The sequence below is a fragment of the Gekko japonicus genome, unplaced genomic scaffold (assembly GCF_001447785.1).
Source record: "Gekko japonicus isolate JY-2015 unplaced genomic scaffold, Gekko_japonicus_V1.1 scaffold2517, whole genome shotgun sequence".
In the NCBI taxonomy this organism is placed as follows: domain Eukaryota; kingdom Metazoa; phylum Chordata; class Lepidosauria; order Squamata; family Gekkonidae; genus Gekko; species Gekko japonicus.
In genome coordinates this window covers 203801-229313 of record NW_015172623.1, presented here as the reverse complement: position 1 = coordinate 229313, position 25513 = coordinate 203801, and the positions used below count along the sequence as shown (strand labels likewise).

The 25513-nt window shown below is 45.4% G+C and overlaps 1 protein-coding gene across 1 annotated transcript in view; it reads left to right on the top strand.

The window, feature by feature from the left end:
- The window catches only part of TMPRSS12 (transmembrane (C-terminal) protease, serine 12), a 26683-nt gene continuing 1170 nt past the window's right edge, over positions 1 to 25513 (top strand). The window contains exons 1-4 of the mRNA XM_015421672.1: positions 1 to 37; positions 1013 to 1214; positions 9802 to 10067; positions 12971 to 13113. Coding sequence (XP_015277158.1) covers positions 1 to 37; positions 1013 to 1214; positions 9802 to 10067; positions 12971 to 13113 — 648 coding nt within the window. The remainder of the gene's footprint in view (positions 38 to 1012; positions 1215 to 9801; positions 10068 to 12970; positions 13114 to 25513) is intronic.

The following is a 25513-nucleotide window of genomic DNA, read 5'->3' as shown; positions in this document are numbered from 1 at the left end:
ATGGCCATTCACCAATTGCAAGCTGTTTGGTTTAAAGGTAATAATTTGGTGTTATTGTCAAACATTATATTTGTGTACATGTCTTCCTCTTCCCTGTGCAAGTTTTCACCACACAGGAAAACTAATGCATGATACCCATTCGAACTGCTTTTTGCAATACCCTTTAAAAAAAACAACTTGGTCCCAGACGCATGTATAGAAATGTCAGATGCATGTATAGAAATCACTATGTTTTTCTTTTAAAATACTGTCGACATAGGCCTAATTCTTTCTTGCTTGCTGCATCCTGTACATATGTACTTTCAATACCTGCGGGGCCAGATGTATATTTTGTACTCTGATATATGTACTGTATTATGGGGTAATTGACTTGCAAGTCCCATTTCAGCCCACATAGGAGTGAGACATCTGTTCCGCCATTCGGGATCTTTGGACCAGCCAGGCTCCATCACTTCTCCGTTCACTCCCTTTGGTACTGCTGCCACCACAGACTGGGAATGAAAAGGACCCTTCCCAAGTGGTTTAAATGCAGGGTCCCCTCTGCCACTGCAAGCCTTGTTTCTATGTGTCCCTCCTCACTCTTGCCAGCTACTGCAGGGACTAACACATATAGTTGTGCACTCTGGGGATGGAGGGATCAACTACCACCTTTCCCCTTACTACTCCTTGATAAACATGCCTGAATTGGGTTTAATGGATCAGACTACCAGCATTCAAAATATAAATTTATTAACAAACTGTAAATCACACACATGGTCTGTAAATTCCTCAGACTGAGCAAGAATAAAAAGAAATGTGATAACACACAGTACTCTAAATGTACATACCCTAACTGATGCTAAGTTAGGATAGACTATCTGTTCTTAGAGTTGCAAGCATTCAGAAATCATTCACTACCTTGGCATTGTTTGGGGCATCTCCCCTTTGGTCAGCTTAGAAAGGCTTGCAGAAAAATGGAGAAAGACCTTCCAAACACCACATCTCACAGATATAACTGTGTTTTGATTTTTAGAATGTGGAACAAGGCCGGTTGTGGATGAGATAACAACAGGGATTCGGATTGTAGGTGGACATGATGCTCAGATTGGAGCCTGGCCGTGGCAAATTAGTCTTCAAGTTTACCGATTCGGTTTAGGATATCATCATGTATGTGGTGGATCTTTAATAAATCATAACACAGTGCTGACAGCAGCACACTGCATTCGAAAATGGATGTATGTATTCTTCAGTTTTATTTTTTTTTCTTGTCAATTGTAGACACAAAGCAAGTGTGTTGATAAAACACATTTGTTGAACATGGAAATTGTATATATGTAAAATATTCTGTATATGTCATTCTTTCAGGGGGTGGAATTACCCAATGGAGGCTGGACTTACCCAAATGGTGTTCTGTAATGCTGCAGAGTCAATTCTGACTGCATAATCAGAAGTGCCATTACCACATTGCAGGACACTCCAGGGTTCACTTATAATTCTCTGGTAAAAACCATTGCGTTTTGGATGAAGCCTAGAGTGTCCTGCAATGTGAGAACATCTCTTCTGGATACACAGCTGTTATAGGATGCAGTGTTATAGGATGCCACTTCACCCTTCCGATCCCCCTCCTATCCTATCAAGCAGCACTGGGGAACAAAGATCGATGGCATTATGTTGCCTGCCAAAGCCTGGCCAGCCTGCATTCTGTAAGTAAATCTATCTTCTCCTTCCCAACCATTTTGCCAGGCCACGTCAGACCAGGCCTGAGAGGTACCACTTGAAAGCCAACCAACCTTCAAAGTAACAACTTGCTCCATCATTCACTGGGGAAACAAACCACAGAGAACTTTGTGACTTCAGAACTCAACCAAGTAATTTCATCCTTCAGTTCACATTAGGGATGGGCATGAACCCCCAAACAAACCCCAGTTCACACACGAACCAGGCCGGTTCATGGTACGTGAACCAGGGGTTTGGGAGACCGTGTCTCCCACAATCTGCCTCCATGTTTTTCATGGATGTTTATGAGGTTCATGGGAGACACATTCTCGGGCCCTGAAGACATTTAAATGGCTTCAGAGCTTACTTCTGGGTCTGGTGGGCCACCCGGAAGTGAGCCCTGAAGGCATTTAAATGCTGTTGGAGCCCTCCATTGGCCTGCGGCCCTATTCAAATGAGCTCCGAAGGCATTTAAATGTCTTCAGAGCTTACTTCCAGGTCGGGCCGCCCAACCAGAAGTGAGCTCTGGAGGCATTTAAATGCCTTCGGAGCCCATTTCCAGGCCAGCCCGGCCAACTGAGCTCACTCGAGTTGGGCCACCTGACTTGACTGAGCTCCCAGATTTAGCTCTGAAGCCTTTTATAGGCCTTGTATGCCCTTATATGGGCAGACCCCACCTGGAAGCTCACTCGGGCAGACATTTAAATGCCTTCTGGACTCACTTCCGGGTGGGGCCATGGCCCCAGAAACCTCCCAAAGCACAAACAGGTTCATGCAATGGAGAAATTCATGGAGGTTCATGGTTCCGGGTTTACGAAAACCTGAAACTCGAACCTCCATGAGGCTTCCATTTTTCCAGTTTGCCAGTACCACACATGGGTTGGGCGCCTGCGCACAACCTCGACCGGAGAAACGTCTAGAACTTTGCCTCAGAAAGCTTTCGGCAGGCTCTCTTCCTGCCCTGGGGAGCAGGCACGTACTGCGCATGCCTGGAGCGGGGGAGAGAGCCGCCTCCCACTCAGTTCCTTCGACCGCTACCAGTAAGTCCCATGAAGCCAAAGAAAGGTGAACAGGAGATGCCAGCAGTGGGGAAGGCTGGGTGGGATTGTGGTACTGCACAGATGACCACTCGAAGATCATCAGTTACAGGTAAGCAACCTGTTTATCTTCGTCGTGGTCTCTGTGCAGTCCCACACATGGGTGATTACCAGAGCTGAACCAGTTGGAGGAGGGAGCTGGCAGCTGCAAAAGACACAAAGAATACTGGTTAAGACACAGCATCATCAGTGAGAAAAAACACCCACGGGTCCTACCTGGGGATGCAAGCAGGGTCAAGTGAAGAGAGATCGCAGCACCGACTGGCCGAATGCAGCATCTCATTGAGCTCAGATGTCGAGTGCGTAGTGGGTCACGAAGGTCGATGCCAAGGACCACGTAGCAGCTGCACAGACGTCCTCCAACGGAACACCAGCCAGGAAAGCGGTGGATGTCAATACCGCCCGTGTAGAATGGGCTGTGACACAGGTAGGGACGGGTTGACATGCAAGCTCATAGCAAAGGACTATGGTGGAAGTCACCCATTTAGACAAGCGTTGAGAGGAAATCGGCTCCCCGGCATGAGGGGAGCCATAGGCAAGGAACAGTCGAGGAGATTTACATATAGGCTGAGTCCTATGTAAATAAAAAGAGAGCGCTGTGCGCACATTGAGGCAGTGGAGGGCTCTCTGAGGTGCATCAGTCGGATTCAGAAAGAAAGAAGGTAAGACAGTCGACTGGGACAGGTGAAAAGCAGAAATGACTTTAGGCAGGAAAGAAGGATCTGGTCTAAGGACAACCTTCTCCTTATGAAAAATTGTATAGGGGGGATCAGACTGAAAGGCAGCTAGTTCCCCTACTCTGCGTGCCGTCGTAATCGCTATAAGGAAGGCCGTCTTCCAGGAGAGCAACCTGAGATCGACCGTAGCCATGGGCTCGAATGGCTTGGACATAAGTTGAGTGAGAACAAGTGACAGACTCCACGAAGGCACCAAGGGCTTCCTAAGGGGACAGAGCCAGAGGAGACCTTTAAGGAGTGACTTTGTAAGACGGTGGGAAAAGACTGTAGATCCCTGTATCAAGGGATGGTAGGTGGAGATGGCCGCTAAATGGACCTTTAAAGATGAATATGCAAGGCCTTTATTTTTTAAGGAGACGACGTAGGAAAAAATCTCACAGAGAGACGACTGGACGGGATCGAAGGAGTGATCAGAGGCATATGACTGGAACCTCTTCCACTTGAAACAGTAAGTGGTACGGGTAGAGGGTTTCCTGGCATTCAGGAGGACTTCAGACACTTCAGGCGGGAAGTCTAGTACTGGATCTTCCAGGCAGTTAATTGGAAGAAACCTGGGTTGAGGATCCTTCCTTGAGCCCAAGAGAGGAGATCGGGGATGACAGGCAGCGGCCGGAATGTCCTGTTGGAGAGATGAAGGAGGTGCGGAAACCAGACTTGGCGTGGCCACCATGGAGTGACAAGGATGCATGACGTGAAATCGGCCACAATCTTCTGAACGACCTGGGAATGGAGGGAAGAAGTAGAATAGGGTTCCCTTCCAGGTGTGGAGAAAGGCATCTCCCCGCGACTGAGCAGATGGCGGCCCGCGGCTGAAAAAGAGACGACACCGAGCATTGTCTGCAGTTGCAAAGACAGGTTTCAGGTATCGAAGGTGGATGGACCATCCGTTGGCTGATGAGCGGGAGCGGCTCAATTGATCGGCATCGATGTTTTGAACGCCCGGAATGTGTATCATGGAAAGCGTGATGGAATGGTGGATGCACCAGCTCCAGAGATCGATGGCTGACTGGCAAAGACGAAGGGAGGCAGTCCCGCCCTACTTGTTTATGTGGTAAACGGTGGTGGTGTTGTCGGAGGCAATCTGAATGACTCAGCCTTGAAGCACCGGGAGGAAAGAGCGGAGAGCAAGATGAACCATACACAGCTCCAGGACATTGATAGGAAGGGTGGCCTTATGATGAGACCAGATCCCCTGCACCGAAAGGATTCCACACTGGGCTCCCCAACCCCAGAGGGATGCGTCGGTGGAGATCAACACTTGCGGAGGAGGATGCCGAAAGGTCATGCTGGAGAGCAGGTGCTGAGAATGAGACCACCAGGCGAGGGAGTCGATGACAAAGGGTGGGATCGACAGGATTTTGTTCCATGGACTGCTGAGAGGGTCGAAGGCATGGAGAAGCCACAGTTGGAGGGGATGCATCCTCAACCTGGCATGACGGACAACAAAGACAGTAGACACAAAGTGCCCCAGGAGCCTCATGACGGACCGAGCAGACTGCCGGGGAGAGGTCTGCAACTGCGAGACCGAGTATGTCGGAGGCCCTTGAGTTCGGGAGAAACGCGGTCTTGAGGTTGGTATCGAGACGGGCACCCAGAAATTGAAGGACCTGCACAGGTCAGAGAGACGACTTGGGTAGGTTTACACAAAGCCCAAGGGCACGAAGGAGAGACAGGGTTGTTTGGACATCTAGGAGGAGCTGGTCTTGGGTGGCGGCGATGAGAAGCCAGTTGTTGATATAGGGATACAGGGCAATCCCATGACAATGGAGGTCTGCAGCCACCACAGCCATCAGCTTGGTAAAAACCCTCGGGGCAGTGCACATTCCGAACGTAAGAACTCGGTATTGGTAGTGTGCATTGCCGACAGCAAAACGCAGGAACTTTCGATGCTGGGGACAGATAGTAACATGAAAATATGTGTCCAGGAGATTGACAGAGGCGAGCCATGCAGCCTTGGGAATCAGTGGAAGAATAGATTGTAGGGTGACCATTCAGAACTTGTGGCATCGAATGTATCAATTCAGATCCTGAAGATCCATAATGGCCCTGAAGCTGCCATCCCTCTTCGGTACAAGGAAATACTTGCAGTAGAAGCCTAGGGTTCGTTGCACCTCCGGAACGACTTCAATGGCGCCCTTGGCCAGAAGTGCGGACATTTCGAAATGGAGGAGAGGATCTGGGGGGGTGATGACAAAATGAGGTAGGTTGGGAGGCGAAATGAACTCTATGCCGTACCCGACCTGTAGGATGGTGAGGACCCAGGAATCAGTGGAAATTTCTTCCCATGTTGGCTGAAAAGGGAAGAGTCGGGTCCGGATGGGAGGGGTGTACGAAGGAGGAGATGGCAGGCGATCGAAGCGGTCAAACGGACTTTTTTTAGGGGCCTGTTGGGTTTTTTAGGGGCCTGTTGGCGCGCCCTATTCAGGTAACGGGAGTCATAGGGCCTCTTTCTCGGTTGGGAGGTGGAGGTGGGAGATGGCTGGCGCCTGGCATAATATGGTTTCCAGGAATGGTACCGATGTCGAGATGTTGAGGTTGAGACACCCAGGTTCTGAGCCTGTTTCCGACTATCATCCACAGCCTTCAAGGCCTTGTCAGTGGTAGAGTGGAAGAGACCTTCGCCATCGAATGGGAGGTCCTCAATCTGAAATCTCACATCGGGCTGTAAAGTGGTACCTCTTAGCCAAGCGTGGTGATGGACGGTGATGGAGGAGACAAGGACCTTTGAGGAGCAAGTGACGGCATGGCGGACTGAATTAATTTGCTGTTTCAGGATCATACAAATTTCCAATAGAGCCCCTGAAAACATGGGACGGTGTTCCTCCGGAACAAACTCCAAGACGGGACGTACTGCATTAGCCACATTAAAAGCATAAGCTGACAGATATGACAGGTAGGTCTCAATACGAAGATTCATAGAGGCAAAGGAATACATCTTCTTTGCGATAACATCGACCTTGCAACCCTCATGGTTGGGAGGCACAGAGTGGTGGGCAGATTGCTTCGATTTCGAGGAAGAGTGTACCACCATGGAATTTGGTAGAGGCTGCCTAAAGAGAAACTTCCTTGAGTTCTCTTGGACCTTATAAAGAGCTTCGTATCGTCTGTAGACCAGGGGAATTGAAGCGGGATGGACCCAGGATTCTTTAAGGATAGAAAGGTGGACCAGCAGTAGAGGCAGGGCCGTAGAAGGCAGGAGGTTGGCCTGAACAAGCTTGTGAACAACATCAGTCACAGCCGGGGATTCAGTGGAACCCTGGACCTGAAGCGCAGAGGCCATCCTGGTTATGAGTTCCAAATACGCTTTCGGGCCCTCGGTGGGGGAAATAGAACCTGAGCCCCGAGGCTCATCGTCAATGTGCGGAACATCGAGTTCTAGGTCTCCCAAATCCGAGTTGTCGAAGATTGACATGGGAGAGGATGATCTCAGCGGTTGAGTGAGATCAGTCGGCATAGGGTCATCAACAGGGGGATGAAGCCCAAGTTCTAAGGGAGAACTCTTTGGGGCATTCCTAGGTCTTGAGAGCTCAGGAGGGTGGTGAGGAGCCCCGGAGTGGGTCGAAGTCACGGACCTAGAACGTCTGGTGTGATCCGAAACACGTCGATGCTCAGTACGTTCAAAGTGACAAAGCCAATCATAGTGGTGCCGCTGAGGAGTAGGAGACATTGGATAGTAATAAGGATAATAATCAGGCCGATCTCGTTCATCAGGAGACCAGTATTGGTCATCGGAAGGCCATCCCAAGGGGAAAGACGACAAACAATGAATGAGACGCTTTCGATCATATCGAGAACGGCAGCTGACAGAATGCTCCCTGCCCTCCAAATCGTGGATCGGGGTATGGGAGTGTGGAGACGGAGATTGAGAGTCCCGGTGATACAACAAGTCGGGAGGCGATCTCGTAGACTGACCCAGCGGAATAAGGCCAGACGCTGAAGAGAGCGTAGGCAGTGGTGTCGGAGGCCGCAAAGTGGACCTGTTAGGTACAACAGCCACAGCAGGAGTTGATGTCGCTAAGCGGGTAATGACGACTGGATCGACAGCCAAAGTCAAACCCGATGTCGAGGGTTTGACTTTCGATTTCGACAGAGCCTTATCCTCAGGCCGTTTAGGTTTTAGCTTTGGTGCCTTCGAAGCCCCATCTGATCTTTGAGAAATGGCCGAAGCCATGGTAGGGCTCAGAGCTGCCTCTAAAAGCACAGCCCTAAGCCAAACCTCTCTATTACGTCTAGCTTGCTTAGTAAAACTAGCGCAATGGATGCAGCTATCGACTCTTTGGGATTCCCCCAGACAAAGAAGGCAAAAATCGTGACTGTCGTTCAAAGGAATTTTAGCTGGGCAACGACGACACACTTTTAAAAACTTAGTTTTGCCCATACACTCTCCACCTCACCCACCAAATAGGAAGAACGAAAGTGAAGAAAGAAAGGTTTATTCTTTTTTATATATATAAATAGTGAGGAAAGAAGAGTGAAAAGAAACAAAGACCAAAGAAGGAAGACAAAAAAATATACTTCGCTGAGGCAAATACGGAGAGCAATAGAAACGAGGTGTGAACACGCAGGTGGTCGAAGAAGAACTGAGTGGGAGGCGGCTCTCTCCCCCGCTCCAGGCATGCGCATTGCGTGCCTTCTCCCCAGGGCGGGAAGAGAGCCCACCAAAGGCTTTCTGAGGCAAAGCTCTAGAAGTTTCTCTGGTCGAGGTCGTGCGCAGGCGCCCAACCCATGTGTGGGACTGCACAGAGACCACGACGAAGATCTGTAGGAAATGAGTGAAGGAGGATTCAGATAGCCTAGGAAATGAGATGTGAAGGAAGTAGCAGCAAAGGAAAACAGGAGCAAGTTCTGGGTCAAAAAACAGGAATGGTGGCAGATGCTGCCTAAGGAATAGGGAGGTTAGGTAGTGGACAGGACCAAGAAGGTAAGATAAGAAGCGACTGACAGAGCTGCCAACAGGCCAGGAGAAAAATGTCCTGATCATTTAATAGATGGATAATGTGTGGAAATTGGCTGCTGAAGCTCTTCATGGCATGGACTGGAGGACAGAAGGGTATGCATTTCCAAACCTACTTGCCTGCATCAGTGCCATTTTCCCTCCATATCCCATCACACCTGCTATTCCCTCTCACATACATCAGGATTCAGAATTTGGGGAAGATTCTAGCCACACAGATGTTTCCCCCCCAGCCCAGAATTTGGACAAGATGCAGAAAACCACCGCGATTTAGCAGCAATAAGATCCTCTGGATTTTCACCCTTGCTTCAAGTTTTGTAACACTCCTTTCCTTGATTGGATTTGAATTTCATATAAAATTTGAATTTTGTGTAGTTGTGTTTCACTCCATAATTCCTACATTTCATGACTGCTTGTCCCTACTGTTTATTTTTTTTCACACTTCCTCTATAAAAAGTCTGCCTAGTGAGGATTTGCTTATTTAATCTGAAGAAGTGGACTATAGTCCACAAAAGTTTATCCTGGAATAAATTTATGTTAGTCTTTAGAATGCTGCTATACCCCTGATTTTTACACACGGCATGGAAAATTATTTAATCTCCTTTAAAATACTGATCTACTTCAAAAGTATGTCTTCAAAGTTCCCCTATGAACATTTTTGTAATTCTGTGTTTAAGACAAGTTTTCATGCAGATTCAAAGAGCTAGTTTGGACACACTCAAGGGTTTGGAGGCCATGCCACAGAGAATGTTTAGGATTTTCTTTCAATAGCATTCTCCAGTGTGGAATTGCCAATTACCTATGAAACCCTTCATTTTAAAAAAGCAGTTTGTCACTTACCCTTAGGGGACTGCTGTTCAAGAAACACAAGCATAATGTCCCCATAAGAACGCAGTTATTTGATCCTGGTCTTAGCATACACCGTGCCAAGTCAGTGGGTAGTAACATTAGACATTGTCTCCAATCTTTCAGAAAATAATTATTGTCCCTGATTCTAAACAGAATTTCTATATTAGTTAATTGCCATCAGAAAACCCTGATGAAGGGCATAGATAGGAATACTACTCATAATGGTGAAGAATGTGGCTTGCTAAGGTTCCAAGTTTGTTTGGGAAGAATTCTTGGGCTGAATTGGAATCAGCACACCCTGTTTTTTTCGCTTGCTTTGCTAAATTACTGATTTATACTGTTTATACAATCTGGAGCAAACTTTACCATCCTCAGTCTCATCATTTCTCTGGCCCACTATCTATTGCTTTTGCATAGTTTGTCAAGTAGCTATTGACTATACAAACATTTTATTCTAATTTCTTCCTAGAGATCCAGAATTTTGGAGGGCTGTGATAGGTATGCATCATCTTTACAGACATCATTCTCATACAATAAAGAGCCGGGTTAGGGCTATCATTCTCCATGCTGAGTTCAACAAGATGACCTTTCAAAGAGACATTGCCTTATTTAAACTAGTCACCTCTATCAGATTCAATACATTTATTCAGCCCATCTGCTTACCTGATGTCCCTCTTGTTGTGACTGCGGAGACTCCCTGTTACATAAGTGGATGGGGAAATTCAAAGGAGAAAGGTAAATATTTACTTTTTATTCTTTAAGACAATCTTTTCTTAAAAATACGATTAAATCCAGCAATTTCAGAAAGCATCTTTATTATGAGTGTATTGCAGTGGTGGAATCAGGAAAAAATTATTCAAGGGTGGAGGTGGGTACAGAACTTGGTCCCACACATTAGGCTTCTGACAGGGAAATAAATGTGCTAACATTACCACTCTCACTTTATTTACCTGCTCTGATGGATGTACTGAGAGAAAGTAAATCAGTTTTTCAAATTCTCAAACTGTAATTGGTTCAGAAAACAATCATCTATCTGTTATCAGGGGGCAGGCAAAGGGAGCATATTATTTCCATTTTACAGTCTTTCCCTTAAATACTTATTTGTTTCCAGGTACAATTTAAGAATTTGGGGCTTTTTCCAGGTTTCTATGTTAATGGCTCCAGTCTCTAGATTTAAGTATCCACAGATGGGGCCATGTTGATAATTTGAAAAATTGATTTACTTTCCTGGAGGGTCACTTTAATATAATACTTGATAATTATGCTTATACAAATTTGATATAATGTATATATAAACTTGAGTCTTATGTAGATAGGTTCAAATGATTCTGACATCCAAAAATGCAACTGTTGTTAATGGTTTTGCAGAATGGCATGAGAATCATGGGACTGAACTTCTACAGTTCATATGCACATATGCGTTCTCTCAGTACATCTTTTTTTTGCAATGACACACATACAGAAATACATGCGTAAAGAATTGTGTGTGTGTGTGTGTGTGTGTGTATGAACAGATGTTGCTTTCTGAAATAATTGAAAAAGGCCAGATTACATGCGTAAAGAATTGTGATTGTGTGTGTGTGTGTGTGTGTGCATGAACAGATGTTGCTTTCTGAAATAATTGAAAAAGGCCAGATTATTATATATCGAATGTATATAGTAAATATATATAGTAATTATTATTTTAAAAATATACTTTTTACTGGGGTTACCTTATATGCTTTGCATTTGCTACAAGTTTGTATAGTGGGCCATAGGTAGTAGCTGTGCAAATTCTCCAAATTATTCTACATGAAAATAGAAATACAATTAATAAAGTTTATAAGTAGTCAGATTTTAGAATAATTTTAGCCTAGAAAATATTTAAATTAGCCAGCAAACCTGGTAGTGAATATCCCATTCATCAGGATGTGTGTCACTTCTATCAAAGGTAGTAGTCAAGTTAAAAGCTGCTAACATTACATCATTATATAGTAGAACCCAGGGATGATGCAATCACCCACATGCATTGCACAATGCTATTGCCAAGGAAGGGATTACAAGGTGGGAGGGGGTGAAGAGGAGAGAGAGAACTCAGTGGGGGGGATCACAAGGTCAGCACTAATAAATACAGAATGACAGGTATACATTTTTTCAAAGGCAGCAAGTCCAATCCACTTTTTCATTCAGTCCATGAGGAGTAAATGTCTGTAGATGATGTATCCAAAATAACTCTCTTCTTTGGAGAAGTTTGAGCATGTTTGAATTAGTTTCTATAATCCAGAATTTCAGCTGTTTTTCAGTATGTCCTAAATCCAGATAGTGATTGACAAGTGGAGCATTCCTTTTCTTTAATCTGATGCAGCACTTATGTTCACCAATTCTTTATTTCACTGGTCTTGATGTTAAACCCACATACATTTTTGTACAACGACATTCGATACAGTAAAGTACTCCTTTGCTGTTACAGGTACAGAATGAATTTACAAAAAAAATCCTAGTCCTGGCAGTATTATAAAAGGACTTTTTAGGCCTCAGCACAAACACATACAGAACAGCTCCCACATGGGAAAAAACCTCTAGGTAGATAACTCCCCCTCATGCAGCTGGTATCCTTCAGTTCAGGAAGCCTGCTTCTAAACAGTACGCCTCTGAGATTTTTAGCTCTCCTGGCTGTGAACAAGGGAGGATTTTGGCATCTAGGGATGTTAGACAGAAGGTGCCAATATTTATTAATAATAGTTGTACCAGTTTAAATGTGCTGTTACAGGTTAAAGGTATAATCATCCTGTCTACCCTCTGATTATGAGCCCTAGGCGTAAGTTCTAGATGTATTATAGATGTATTATAGGCTCTCTGGAAAGCTCTTTCCAAATTTCTGGATGAATAACCCCTGTTATCAAGTTGCTCCATTAAAATGCCTGCTTGCTTCTTAAAGTCAATGTCCTCACTGCAATTATGTCTCAGTCTTAATAGCTGGGAGTAAGGTAAATTCCTCTTAATGTGTCCTGGGTGGAAGCTATCCATTGCTAAGTAAGAGTTGGCATCAGTGGGTTTTCTGTAGACCTCTGTCTGTATATTATTACCTGGAGGCTGGCATCTCTAGGGTGGGATGGGAATGCTACAGAAACTCTCCCACAAGTACCAGGGAAGAGGCTATAGGGAAAGCTCCTCAATAGCAGGGCCTTGGAAGGCATCCTGTTCAATTGTGCTACCTTACAGGAAGACAGGTTCAGGTTATAATTCAGAAAACACTCAGTATGTGAAAAGTGCCCTTCGTTCAAGAAGACTCAGGATACAACCACATGCTACTTGCTTCAGGGGCACTTCCCTCCCCATCTATGGTATACTTGTGAGAGCCATTTTATATATTTTGCAAGGGGTCACTAACAATGCTCAACGGAGAGCTCCTGCCAGTCATAGTGCTCTCAGTTGTGTGGCACCATTCATTGTGCAGCTGGACTTGGGCCAGGTTACAAATAGAATTTGCTAAAGCTCTAAACTTTGAAATGGCTCTTAGGTCTTATATGGCAGCTTATTCAATTTCTCCAGCAAGGGATGGAATGTGTACTGGCTCAAGAGCGCCCAGGATTTTTACATGTTGCAGAATATTAAAAAAACAAGCATAGTTTTAACAGGGTTTTGTGTTTTCATTACAGGTCCCCCAAGAGCTGTATTACAAGAAGCTCAAGTAAACATTATTTCACAAGACAAATGTAATAGCCTGGACTGGTACGCAGGGGCAGTATTTGAGGATATGCTTTGTGCTGGCTTAGAAGGTGGTGGTGTTGACACTTGCCAGGTAAAATGGAGACGATTCTATTTTAAAACGTATTGATAAAATGTCCTGCCATGTGTATGCTATAGTAGCAAGTCTCAGACATAAGCAGCCTAAGGACCCCTGTTTTGGTTAACAGTTTTTACAGCCCGTGAATCTTTCCCTTCCCCCCATTAGCACATACTACACACCACACAGCCACTTTTCAAAGCACATGTGGTCAGCTGAATATACCCCATGCAGGCTTCCCTCCTCTCATGTCCTCCAAAGAGTACAGTGAAACCTTTATTAACTACAGGGGTCATTTCGTAGAAAAAGAGCTAGGGGAACTCATCAGCATAACTCATTAGCATATGCCACACCCCCTGACATCAGGGGCCCAGCGGTGGACCTGCAAGGCCAGCGGGAGTGTGAGGAAGCCCCGCCAAGGCCCTCCCTGGCCCCAGACAGGCAGGGGTGGGGAGAGGCGGGGAGGAAGCGACTTACCCTCCCTCTTCTCCTGCCTCCTCCTGGCTGAATGAGGGCTGGAAGCGGGGCAGCCGGAAGCAGGGGGTGGAGCTTCGTCATGTGCCCCGCCCCCCTCGCACCTCACCCGGGGGAACTGCGATCCCCCCCGAAATGACCTCTGATTAGCTACACTTTGATAACAGCAAGTTTAGGAAAAAAATGTTTTGATTATCTGTTTCTGTAGGGCCACAACCAAAAAGATCCCAACCCAAGTTAATTTCACCCCTTGATTGGAAGAGAGGTAGCAAAAAAAGTTCCTTATAGAAACTGAGAAAGACCAGCATCACATAAAATTTGAAATACTAGTATTCAGCTGAAAACTACCATTTGCTGTCATAGTCTATGAATGCTGCGCGAAGTGACTAGAGTCAAAACCAGTTCCGTTTTCTACCACAAGTAACTGTGATGACTGTGTTAGGACAATACCTCTTTGGTACCACTCAGCCTATTCCTAGGACTTCCCACCAGTCAAATCAGCATGTTTTTTTTGCTAGTGCTCTGAAAACTAGGCGATTGTGAGTGGTGGGAGCTCTATGAATGCCTGTCCTCAAAAGAAGGGGAGGCTGATTCCATCCTCTTCCTCTGAGGTAGAAATTCACTGGCTCCCATTTCTAAAAAACTTACAAAGTTCTCATACAAGCATAGGGATCTCTGGATCCAGATTTGAGAAACACTGTAGTAGTAACTTGTCACGATGCTAAACTGAGTTATCCAGTAACACGTCACAATACCAAAATGGTTGGTAGACTAGAATAGCGGCTGCATATTTCATCAAAATTATATTGTATTACTAGTACAACTTTGTACAGAACATGTAGAATGCAAGCATTGTATGGAAGTTAGTTAAGCACTTCACATGATAAAAAAGATTTCACAGTCAAGTTCAACTGAAAATTAATATTTCATGGAATATGTAAACAAATATGCATTTGTATGGCAACTGATGTTGAAAACATGCAGTGCTTATTTCAATACCCTCTTTGTCTAAAAGAAGACATTAGCATCTCCGACCACTTTTGCTCAAGGCACAAAAAAGACAAGGGAAGCAAATAGCTTACCTGCAACTGTTGTTCTTTGACTGGTCATCTACACACATACGGATGGGCTTTGTGCCTGTGCAGAGCCACAGCTGAGAAACTGTACAGCTAGATTTTAGGTCTGAAAACTTCCTCCTACCTGGTGATACAGTTAGGACTCTGCATGCCCAGAGGGGAAGAGTTGTGCTTTCCTGCTCAGTTTCTTTCAGCTGAAAAATACATCGCAGTAAGTTAAAGGCACCTGCTACAAGGAGAGTAGGCAGTTCACTCGCACAGAAATCTAAAGAACAATACTTACAGATGTGCAAAACAAAATTGCCTCTTTATGGTCTCTGTGCATCACAGTGATGTGTATAGGCTCACAAATGAATGTACCTAGATGTGGGTACAGATGCTTCAGGAAAACAAGGAGGTGACGACTCCTCTCCCAAAAGATGCATTACTTCTGGCCCGGACATCTAGGGCATGGTGCCTCACAAAGTTGGAAATCTGGGCCAAGGTGGCTGAAGGCTGAAGAGTTAGCCACAGCTCTGGTGGAATGAGATCTGAGTTTCTGTGGACGTGGCTTGTCAGCCTGTAAGGTGGGATATAAATATTTAAAATAAATAAATCAATACATCTGACAAAGGACATAGAGCCTTTTGAAGGTCTGTGAGGTGGTGATGACAGTGGCAAACAATGCTTATGTCGCTGTTACCAGCGCATTAGCTGAACTGCATCCAGGAAAATTATTTATGGTTGTTTGGTCTCTGATGACTTGAAGGATGGAGTTCCAAACTGCTAATGCATTATCTTTCCGTTGTAACAATTTTGCATGTTTCTTTGCTAATAAACTCTTATAAACATTCTGTTTGGGGGGGCAAATTTATAACGTAGTAGAGGTGCCAAAAGCATCAATCACTATTTATTCCATGGATTCGTTTTGCCTAGTCTCCTCAATTACCCAGGATTCTGGGTGGATCATGTGTATCAGATCCTTGTGCTTCCTGGCTGATGGGAGAAAGTGGGGAGTTTATTAGGTAAGATTATAATCTTTGACTTTGATAGTGTGTGATTTCCCAGACAGTGATTTATCTAATAACAAAGAAGCCTTCATTGGACAAAGTTGTTGTTGTTCAGTCGCACAGTCGAGTCCGACTCTTCGCGACTCCATGGACCAGATCACGCCAGGCCTTCCGGTCTTCCGCCATCCTCTGAAGTTTGCTCAACTTCATGTTCGTTGCATCTATGACACTGTCTAACCATCTCATCCTTTGCCGTCCCCATCTTCTTTGACCTTCAATCTTTCCCAGCATCAGGGTCTTCTCCAGTGAGTGCTCCCTTCTCATTTGGTGGCTAAAGTATTTGAGCTTCAGTTTCATTATCTGGCCTTCCAGGGAACAGTCAGGGTTGATTTCTTTTAGGATTGATCTTCTTGCAGTCCAAGGGGCTCTCAAGAGTCTTCTCTAGCACCATAGTTCAAAAGAATCTATTCTTCGGCGCTCAGCCAAGTTCCTTATGGTCCAACTCTCGCAGCCATACATTACTACTGGGAATACCATTGCTTTGACCATGCGGACTTTTGTTGGCAGGGTGATGTCTCTACTTTTTATCATGCTGTTTAGGTTCGCCATCGCTTTCCTCCCAAGGAGCAGGCGTCTTTTAATTTCATGGCTGCAGTCACAGTCTGCGGTGATCTGGGATCCCAGGAACGTGAAGTCTGTCACTACTTCCACGACTTCCCCTTCTATTTGCCAAGGAGTGATGGGGCCGGATGCCATGATCTTAGTTTTTTTGATGTTGAGCTTCAAGCCCACTTTTGCGCTCTCCTCTTTTACTCTGAGCAAGAGGCTCTTTAGATCCTTTTCACTTTCAGCCATTAGAGTGGTATCATCTGCATATCTGAGGTTGTTGATCTTTTCCCCAGCAATCTTAATTCCCGCTTGTGATTCATCCAGGCCAGCATTTCGCATGATGTACTCTGCATATATATTAAATAAGCAAGGTGACAGTATACATCCTTGTCGTACTCCTTTTCCTATGCTGAACCAATCAGTTGTTCCGTATCCGGTTCTAACTGTCGCTTCTTGGCCCTTATACAGGTTTCTCAAGAGACATGTGAGGTGGTCTGGTACTCCCATCTCTTTAAGGACCTGCCATAGTTTGTTGTGATCCACACAGTCAAAGGCTTTAGCATAGTCAATGAAGCAGAAGTAGATATTTTTCTGGTACTCTCTTGCTTTCTCCATAATCCAGCGAATGTTGGCAATATGATCTCTCGTTCCTCTACCTCTTCGAAACCCAGCTTGTACTTCTGGTAGTTCTCTATCCACGTACTGTTGAAGCCTAGCTTGTAGGATCTTGAGCATGACCTTGCTAGCGTGTGATATGAGTGCAATTGTGCGATAGTTTGAACATTCCTTGGCGTTGCCCTTCTTTGGGATTGGAATGTATACTGATCTTTTCCAATCCTGTGGCCACTGTTGCGTTTTCCAAATTTGCTGGCAAATGGAGTGCAGCACTTTAACAGCATCATCTTCTAAGACTTTGAATAGCTCAGCTGGAATACCATCACCTCCACTAGCTTTGTTGTTAGCAATGCTTTCTAAGGCCCATTTAACTTCACATTCCAGGATGTCTGGCTCAAGGTCAGTGATTATACCGTCGTGTTTGTCAAGGACATTGAGGTCTTTCTTGTATAGTTCTTCTGTGTATTCTTGCCATCTTTTCCTAATCTCTTCTGCTTCTGTTAGGTCCCTACCGTTTTTGTCCTTTATCATGGCCAGCTTTGCATGGAACGCTCCCTTGATTTCTCCAATTTTCTTGAAGAGATCTCTAGTCCTTCCCATTCTATTGTTTTCTTCTATTACTTTGCACTGTTCATTCAGGAAGGCCTCCTTATCTCTCCTTGCTGTTCTCTGGAAATCTGCGTTCAGTTGGGTAAATCTTTCCTTTTCGCCTTTGCCTTTCGCTTTCCTTCTTTCCTCTGCTATTTGTAAAGCCTCATCAGAAAGCCATTTTGCTTTCTTGCATTTCTTTTTCTTTGGTATGGTGGTGATTGCTGCCTCCTGTACGATGTCACGAACCTCTGTCCATAGTTCTTCAGGCACTCTATCTATCAAATCCAGACCCTTGAATCTATTCTTCACCTCTACTGTATATTCATCAGGGATGTGATCTAGGTCAAACCTGAATGGCCTCATGGTTTTCCCGATTTTCTTCAGTTTAAGTCTGAATTTTGCAATGAGTAGCTCATGATCTGAACCACAGTCAGCTCCAGGTCTTGTTTTTACTGACTGGATAGAGCTTCTCCATCTTTGACTGCAAATTATATAGTCAATCTGATTTCGGTGTTGCCCATCTGGTGATGTCCATGTGTAGAGTCGCCTCTTAGGTTGTTGGAAAAGGGTGTTCGCTATGACCAGTGTGTTCTCTTGACAAAACTCTGTTAACCTTTGCCCTGCTTCATTTTGCTTTCCAAGGCCAAACTTGTCTGTTATTCCAGTTACCTTTTCACTTCCTACTTTAGCATTCCAGTCCCCTATGATGATGAGGACATCATTTTTTGGTGTTAGTTCTAGGAGGTGTTGTAGGTCTTCATAGAACCGGTCTACTTCAGCCTCTTCTGCATCAGTGGTTGGGGCATAGACTTGGATTACTGTGATGTTGAATGGTTTGCCTTGGAATCGGACAGAAATCATTCTGTCATTTTTGAGATTGTATCCCAGTACTGCCTTTTGCACTCTCTTGTTGACTATAAAGGCCACACCATTTTTTCTACGAGATTCCTGGCCACAGTAGTAGATATAATGGTCTTCTGAGTTAAATTCGCCCATTCCTGTCCACTTTAGTTCACTGATTCCTAGGATATCGATGTTCAGTCTTGCCATCTCATTTTTGACCACGTCAGGCTTACCTTGATTCATAGATCTTACATTCCAGGTTCCTATGTAGTATTGTTCTTTGCAGCATTGGACTTTCCTTTCACCATCAGACACATCCACAACTGAGGGTCCTTTCGGCTTTGGCCCAGCCGCTTCACTCTTTCTGGGGTTACTTGTACTTGCCCTCTGCTCTTCCTCAGTAGCATATTGGACACCTTCCGACCTGAGGGGCTCATCTTCCGGCGTCATATCTTTTAGCCTTTTGATACAGTCCATGAGGTTTTCTTGATAAAAATACTGGAGTGGGTTGCCATTTCCTTCTCCAGGGGATCACACTTGGTCTGAGTTCTCTGCTGTGGCCTGTCCGTCCTGGGTGGCCCTCCACGGCATAGCCCACAGCCTCATCGAACCACGCAAGCCCCCTCGCCACGACAAGGTAGTGATCCATGAGGGGGACAAAGTAATCTAGCCAATTAAGGTCCAGTTTCTAATCTGTCTTTGGTAGGGAAAATAATTGAATGTATGGTGGCCGAGTAGCTTGAGGGGTTTGGATGACTCCTTGGCCCTTAACCCTTTTTAGTTTGTCTTCAGGCCTGGCTATAGAACAGAGACAGGTTTAGTTGCTTTGGTTGATGCTCTCCATCTTCATGTAGACAAGGGCAATGCTTGTTAGTCCTGCTTGATTGATCAGCTGTTTTTGATATGGCAGACCACACCATTTTCCTGAGATGTCTGGAATCTGGCTTTGGTATTAGAGGTGTATTAATTGTTGTTGTTGTTGTTGTTACTATTGTTGTTATATTGGATATATAACCCACCCCTACACAGGAGGGCTCAGGGCGGGTCACAACACGTTATGTAACCTGACGACTGGACCAGTGCAACATGCTGTACATGAGGCTGCCCTTCAAGACAACACAGAAGCTAGATGGTACAGAATGCTGCTGCTATTATGTTGGCTAGGGTTGTGTTTTTAATATCACTCCAAGTTTAAAACTATTATACTGCCCAGCAATTTGTTTCTGTGCTCAAGCATGTGATGACACATTACATCTGCAAGAATGCCTCCACCTACCTATATGTACAGGTGGAAAGTATGAGTGTGATCAATGTAGAAAGACAAGGCCTCTCTAACATCCAGAAGAAAAACCCACTCTACATTCAAAAAAGGACAGGAGAAAAAGGTAAATCAAGATCCTGTTTGAGGTGGAGTCCTGGCACCACCTTGGAACGGTAGGACATGTCTGGGTGGAGAACCAGTTTGCCCTTTTGGAACCTAAAAGAAAGTCCCACTACAAACCAACACAGGCTGCTACTAGGAAACCACCTTTAAGATAAACAGATACAGGTCATAGGTGGCTAGTGGTTTGAAGGGTTTGTCAATGGGTTGGGTGAGGACAAATTGCAGATGCCATGCAGGGACTGGTGGTTGGACGGGATGATAGAGATGAACACAAACCCAGAAGAACTATTTCGTTGGGTGAATAATGAATGTTCTTCTGTCAGAGGGCAAGATATAGCTGCCAGATTGACTTTAAGACAACTAGGTACAAGCTGTCTGGGTGGAGAATTCTGCTACAGTGCTGTGACAGAAGATCCAGTACCCTAAGCAAGCTACTGAAATAACTGCAGAAATTTTGTAGACCACTGGGGTGGCTAGTAAGGTGTGACAAAATGTAGACTGTGCCATCCTTCCTTAGGAGCTTGGTTAAAGGGAGATTAGGAGAGAAGGCATAAAACAGGCATCTGGAGAAAGGTGTCTCTCACGGACTTGCCCTGAAGGAGAAGAGGCTGAAGGTAGTTGCTGAAGACAACAAAGATATCTGCCTCCAACAGATCCTGTTGGTGGAACACTGGGTGTAGATGCACTCATTGATTGCTCATTGGTGAGCCACTGAGCCCTTATGACTTACATCCACTTGAGTGTTATTGTCATTTATGACCTGAATGGGATTAAGGTAAGGTTGTACTTGATGCTTCTCATCTACTGACAGCTGGTAAGGCTGTTTAGGGAACTAGATGCTGTTCTACGTTGCTTGTTAATATAGTACATGGTTTACATGTTAGTGGCCCTCTGTATCGTTCTGCCTTGAAGCCTTGGGAAGAAGGCATGAAGTGAGTTGAATAAACCTATATATTTGATGTGGAACTTCTACTGAAATGACCAAAGGGCCAGAGTCTTCTCAGGGTCAGATATAGTGTGAGAGGTTTAAATGGGACACTCCAGTCCAAACAGAATTAAGAAGTGCATCACCAGAGGAACTGTAGCACTTTTTGTGACATGGGTGTGTCCTTAGAATCCATTGCTGGTTGGGAAAGATGTAGGAACCAAAGCTTCAGAGGCCTTATCCAAAGCTTGGTGACACAATAGTAGCTATTAATGAGGCACAGGAGCCAATAAACTGACATCGTTATAGGGCAAGAATGCCCTCTTAGTCTGAATCCAGAAGTGCCTTTGTGAATTTCAGGGTTCTGGCAGAACAGAAAGCAACTTTTCTCAGTTTACTTGAAGGTCCACTGAGGCTAGGATATGTACGATAGTTCTCACATTACAAAGGAGGGAATGATGAGAGGATGTTGGCAGAAGCCAGGTGTCAATAGAAGGAAAGATGATGATCCTTTGATACCTACTTCAATTCCACAGGGCCTGCAAGACAGAGCTCTGCCACCAGGCATTTGACCACATTTTTTTTAATTTTATTTTTATTATTGTTTTCCAAACACAAGAAACAATTACGGGTTTCATAAATTAAAAGGAAATCCTTACATTAAACACTTTTTCTTTAATTATTACAGGCAGTCCAAACCCATTGTTTTGGCAAATCCCAATCATCTAAACATTGATATTTCTTTTACTATGGGCTTGGAAAGATTATTATTCTATCTACTTTCTTCTTGACGTTTTCTCCCTCCATGGCTGTCATTTCACTGTCATTTCACTTATCTTCTAATATTTAAACTATTGTGAACCGAGATTCTGTAGACGTTGGATAGTGTCTGACGTGTCCTGTATAGGCTTGTGCTGAGAGCTGAAGATAGGGACATGTAGGCATGCCCCTCTTAAAAGTCTATTGATGTCAGGAACTCCCCTGGTTGTAGGACCTCTGTGATGGAGTGAAGGGTAACTTCACAAATTCGTTTATGAGCTTCAAGTCCAAAATGGCCCTCCAGCTTCTGTTACTTTTGTAACGGCAAAAAAGATCGAGTAAATAACTTGATCTCTCTCGGTAAAGGGAACTGGTTCTATGGCCAGGACGCTGGATAGATGATGAATAACATTCAGAGTTCTTGTAGTTTGACAAGAGTCCTTTATTATCGGTGAGGGGATGAGGCGGACTGGGGTTCTGCTCAGGAAATCAATGGAGGAGCCTTTGGAAGTGACTTCCCAAGACCAGCTGTCTGCATTGGACTTGACCCATTCCTGGTGAAATAGCAATAGGCGTCCCCCACCGGCGCCGAGGCATAGTCATGCCGTGGGTGCCTAGATGTCTCTTCCTGATTTGTCATCCCTAGGGGAGAAGGGTCTGCCTGGATTGTTGTGAAAGGGATTTCTCCTGATGTTTGTCTGGATGTTCCCTATGAAGGTAGTCTAACATCTCGATTGAACCTGTTAAAGGGTCTTTGGCCGCAACAGGAGAGACCGCCTGTGCCTCTTCTGTCTGGTTACAAAGAAAGCGTTCACATCATCTACTTGCCAGGTTCTTTATCTGGAGATGCCAGGGACTGAATGTGGGACCTTCTGCCTGCCAAGCAGATGCTCAACCGCTGAGTTATGTCCCATCCTTCATCTACCCAGTGACTTTGGCATTGCCTTCTTCTTAACCTCCATTTCAATGGGGATCTTGACTAAGGAATCACCAAACAGGCGATTGCCCTGAAAGGAATATGCAGTGATGATGGCTATGGCATGTAGATTGGCCTGCCACGCCTGGAGCCAAAAGGCTCCTCTGGCAGCTACAGTTTAAGCCATTGCCCTAGAAGAAAAAAGCATGGCATTCCATGTGGAGTCAGTCAGCAAGGATGAGGCCTGCAGAAGCCTATTTGCTTCCTCTGCCAAGTGACTGTTGGAGTTGGCAATCAGCTGGACAAGCGTCTTAGATCAGGCTATGGATGCTCTTGCTACCACGGTGGTGGTGGCTGAAACTCTGATCGCCATAGCTGTGGCCTTGCACAGTGCAAATTCTGTTATTCTATCTAGTCTGTCTCTTACCGTTCCCTCTCCATCTTCAGAGACGAGGCCAGCAGTTTGGGGTGCTGTTATTGGTGCATCCACTAGGGGGACCTGTAAGAACTTTTAACAGTAAAGTTAAGCAAAACATAGTTTCTTAATATTAGGAGGGCAACGTTTGTTAGCTATAGCATTCCTTAGCCAACTGTTTTTAAGAGTTCAGAGAAAGGGAAAATACTTTCTACATCCCAAGGGTCCCGGGGAAAGTCTTAGCTTCCTCTGTGACTAGACCAATTTGCAGGGTCATTTCTGGAGGAGTCTTCTGCCCTAGGCTTGGGGTGAAGCTCCAAAGGCAGACAAGACCTTTTTAAGGTAATATTGGTAGTCCTCGGGTTTGAAAAATATCACAGAAGGTTCTGGAATCTCCTTCTACTCTCCTTCCTCCTCCTCTGAGCCCCCCCCTTTCCCCCTATCCCCCATTCGCTGTCCTCAATCTGTGAAAGATCCCACAGAGAACAGCCCTCATAGAAGAAAAATGATCTTTTCTAGCTGCCATGGTCGGCCAGTGAGGCCGTTCCTCCTCCTGGTAAGGTCGGTCCAGTTCTTCCTGGAGGTAGCGACTGAAAGGGCTATAAGAGGGAAAGTGGCTACCATCCCCTACTGCTGAATCCCTATAAAAGTTAGAAATTTCTTCCCTCATAACTTGCCCGAAGGCTTGCATTATTCTGGCATTAAAATTGCATCCGTGCCCCTTTTTAGGTTACTCAAGAGTAGACCCATAGGTAATGCCGCATCATCAGAAGGCGTCGCCGGAAGGCCCTGGGTGTTGGGAATGTCCAGGACACCGGCACTAGGCATATATTGGCTTATGGTAGCAGCGACAGCCGCCCCGCAGCCCTCCCGTTTCCTCAGGGGTCTCTGCTTTGCCGCCTGATCCAAGATGGCGCCTGTGGCATGCACCGCAGGCGGAGTATGGGGCTGCTTTTTTGGCGTGCTTTCCTTGTGTCGCAGCGAGGCCCTCGGTGGCAGAGGTAGAGGCTGCAGTTTAATTTTGCCCATTTGGGTTGTGCTAGCGGCAGAGTGTTTTCCCTCTAGTTTTCTGAGAGGAATCCGTCCAAGTCTCCCTGGTCTGACATGCTCCAGGCCGGAGCATCAGGCGGGAGTTCAGGAAAGGAACGAAAAAAGGTAGGAGGCAGAGGAGAACAAGTGGGGGAGGAGGCGCAGAGAAGGAGGAACATCTACAGAGTTAAAGCTAAAACAAGAAAGCCAGTAGAATCAGAAAATAGTCAAAAAGGCACGAGTCCCAACTTCGTGCTGCTCTCCCTACTGAGGCAGGAACAAAACTGAATTGAGGGGCGTGTCCCACCGAGAGGACAGGAAGTGAAGTTTGGTTCCTGCCTCCCTAAGAATAGGGTGGGAAACACCCATCAAGATGTCCTCCTCTCAGAGGGAGAAAGTGTTGTGACAGAATCAGGCTGTAGAACTAGGTGCACTTAAGGGCCAAAGGTGCAAACCAGGTTCCTGATGTCTGGAGGAGCAAGATGGATGCTAGGGGCACTAATCAGAACTTCTTGCTCTTGATGTAGTTATTAACACCACTGACAATGAAGATGGAATGAAGACCTCAGTCTTTCTCTGGGATGATGAAGTACTTGGAGTAGATCCCTGTGCCCCTTTGGGAATGTAATACTTTTTATACCACCTATTTCTGTGGATGGGAAAAACAAAGAGAACTCTATGGTATATACCAGCTTGATTACCTAATGGTCTGATGATATGGCCTCCAAGACTGAATGGTCTGATGATATGGCCTCCAAGACTGAATGCTGTTAATGGAATTGGAAGAATGGGAGGTGGAGAAAAGTCACACAAACCCACAAATGGCCTGCTTGAAGCCAAATGAATCTTTGGACTGATTATCAGAAAACCAAGATATAGAGGAGGAGGACTTCTGTGTTGAAAAGAAGGGCCTTCTAAATGAAGAACATTCTGATGAAGCATAACAAAGTCTGTCTTCTGGGGGTCATATTCCAGAATTGCCACTTCTGTTGTTTAAGAGAGAAAGCAGATATGAACCTTTTTGTTAAGGAGGCCCTCTCTTTCAAAGAGCAAACTGAGCCCTTGTAGATGAACGGTAATGGCAGCGACCATGGCCTTTACCTCACAATCAGTGACATGTTTAAAGGTCACTAACTGCTGTCTGGATAAACATAAAGCTTTTGCCCTAAATACTGCCACTGTTTATTTAATAACCTCCAAAGGGTGGCCAAAGAAGGGGGGAAATCTTCCATTAAAAGTGCCTCCTCCCCTCAGGGTATGCACATGCCAAACTACATTTTCATGGAGGAGGTTTTCATACTCAGAAGTTAGCTCTAAAAGTTTGTGAACTGTGGCTTTGAGCAGGCTTAAAAGACCCACCAGAGTGACACACAGAGAATATGAAGCAGTAAGTGTATTTCTTTCCATTCAGAACAGCTGAACCATTTGGTTTCCATTCAAAACAGACAACTGGAAATAAAGGATGAGGAGGGAACTGATAGTTGACACAGTTCTTAACACCTGTATACATAATGCATTGCTATAATAGTTAATATTAGACATTATAGCATGATTTCAGAGTTGTTTTGGAATGCTTATTGAAATAGTTTCTAGAACATCCAGGGGTCTTTTGGGGCTGGAGCGCGCCGGAGCACCGCTCCGGCAGCCCGCGTGGTGGCAAGCCCCGCCCCCAGGTCCCCCGAGCCCACGCAGAAGCACTGCGGCTCGGGGAAGGCCCAGAGAGCCCTGCCCCCAGGTCCCCCAAGCCCGCACAGAAGCGCTGTGGCTCGGGGGGGGCCAGGAGGGCCCCG